Source organism: Odontomachus brunneus, unplaced genomic scaffold, assembly GCF_010583005.1.
Source record: "Odontomachus brunneus isolate Ranch 3 - 2012 unplaced genomic scaffold, Obru_v1 Obru_scaffold_229, whole genome shotgun sequence".
Classification (NCBI taxonomy): domain Eukaryota; kingdom Metazoa; phylum Arthropoda; class Insecta; order Hymenoptera; family Formicidae; genus Odontomachus; species Odontomachus brunneus.
Window position 1 is genome coordinate 63,832 of NW_022639679.1, and position 1,489 is coordinate 65,320.

Consider the following 1,489-nt stretch of genomic DNA (forward strand, 5'->3'; position numbering starts at 1 on the left):
ACTTAAATGTTACAGATAGATATATTGACCTTTCAAAATCCTGTTGATAGAAATTGTGCCATTGCGTGTATTAAAAAAGTATTAGCTTCGCTTCTAAGAAAATGTGCTTACAATCCTCACGCACGAATGATCATAAATTACGTTATTAATGATTAACTTGCCTAATAGGGCAGGAACCAATACCACAGGAACTAATGACAAAAATAACTGTATTGATCCTTGACATGTTATCCCCTTATAGAAATATCATACTAAGAATCATTGATAATTAATTATTATCCAGTATTTTTAATACTGAAAATAAGTAATTATAAATGATTCTTAGTATGATATTTCTATAAGGATCATGAAGTGATCCACTCATTTTCATATTCAAAACGTATTACTTCATTTAAATTACGAACATTAAACATATGAATGTTTTTAAAATGTTATAGTACAATCTCATTACTAAAGATCTCTTTTATAAATGTACTATGATAACAATAATTATATAATAAGTGATGATATACAATATTGATGAATTAGAAACAAACATTATTATTGCTCAATAACGAAAAACATAATTACTATTTTTTATGAAACCAATTAGAATTATTATTGTTTAATAGAATCTTTTTTTAATAAGAAATATTGATTAGGATAACCTAATTTATCGAAACGAGAAAGGAATGATATCAATTGTTTTATTTACTCTAAGTAATTTGCATAGACAAGAAAGAAAGAAGGAAAGGAAAAATGAATAAGTAAGAGAGGAAAAGAGAAAGAGAAAGAGGAAGAGAGAAGGAGAAAGAGAGAGAGAATTTCTTACCTCCAATATCCTTTCCATATATGGGTGACAGGATTATCAACAGTAACGTTAGTAGAGTCGATGAAACAGTCGACACGTCAGTTGACATTCTTGATAATAGCCTTGATCGTAGCATTCTGATTCCAGGGACTTTCCACGTCGAAAGATGTACCTCGTCTGACTCGTTCACTCGCTCACATCCATATTTACTACCAATTTTTCCGATCCCCACCATGTTGCAAATAATTTCACGATGGAAGTGGTAGTGGATTATGAGATCATCTTGTGTCTTTTTATTTCTTGTTCCGAACCGTGCACTTGACGAGTGTGTTAAGGTGTTCGTTTTCACAAACATTTATTGTAGAGCTCCATATTATTGTAGAACTAGGCAGATGAATTATTAATGTTATATGAAGCGAACGATCTTGTAATAAACAATAATACTAATATATTTACGGTAAATTCAATTCACAAAACTCTTGAAACGGAAAAAGCGTACCTTGCACAAATGATTGTATTTTTATTATTTAATAGTAATACAGATTATTTATGCATGGCCTTGGAGTCGAGTTTAGAGTTAATCTCAATTACAATAAATTTTTATTGTTGGCTTAAATATCCGGACATTATTGGATATATATATATATATATATATATATATATATATATATATATATATATATATATATATATATATAT

General features: G+C 28.6%; 1 protein-coding gene across 7 annotated transcripts in view; it reads right to left on the reverse strand.

The window, feature by feature from the left end:
• Window positions 1-995, reverse strand: part of LOC116852486 — a 45,186-nt gene extending 44,191 nt beyond the window's left edge. For 4 of the 7 annotated variants that reach the window (XM_032832922.1, XM_032832924.1, XM_032832923.1 and 1 more), the window contains exon 1: window positions 812-993. In XM_032832922.1, the coding sequence (XP_032688813.1) occupies window positions 812-926 (115 nt within the window). In that variant the 5' untranslated portion in view covers window positions 927-993. Of the gene's footprint in view, window positions 1-811 lie in introns of all 7 variants that reach the window. The other 3 variants (XM_032832919.1, XM_032832920.1, XM_032832918.1) reach the window with 2 other exon arrangements.
• Window positions 996-1,489: the final 494 nt, after the last annotated feature.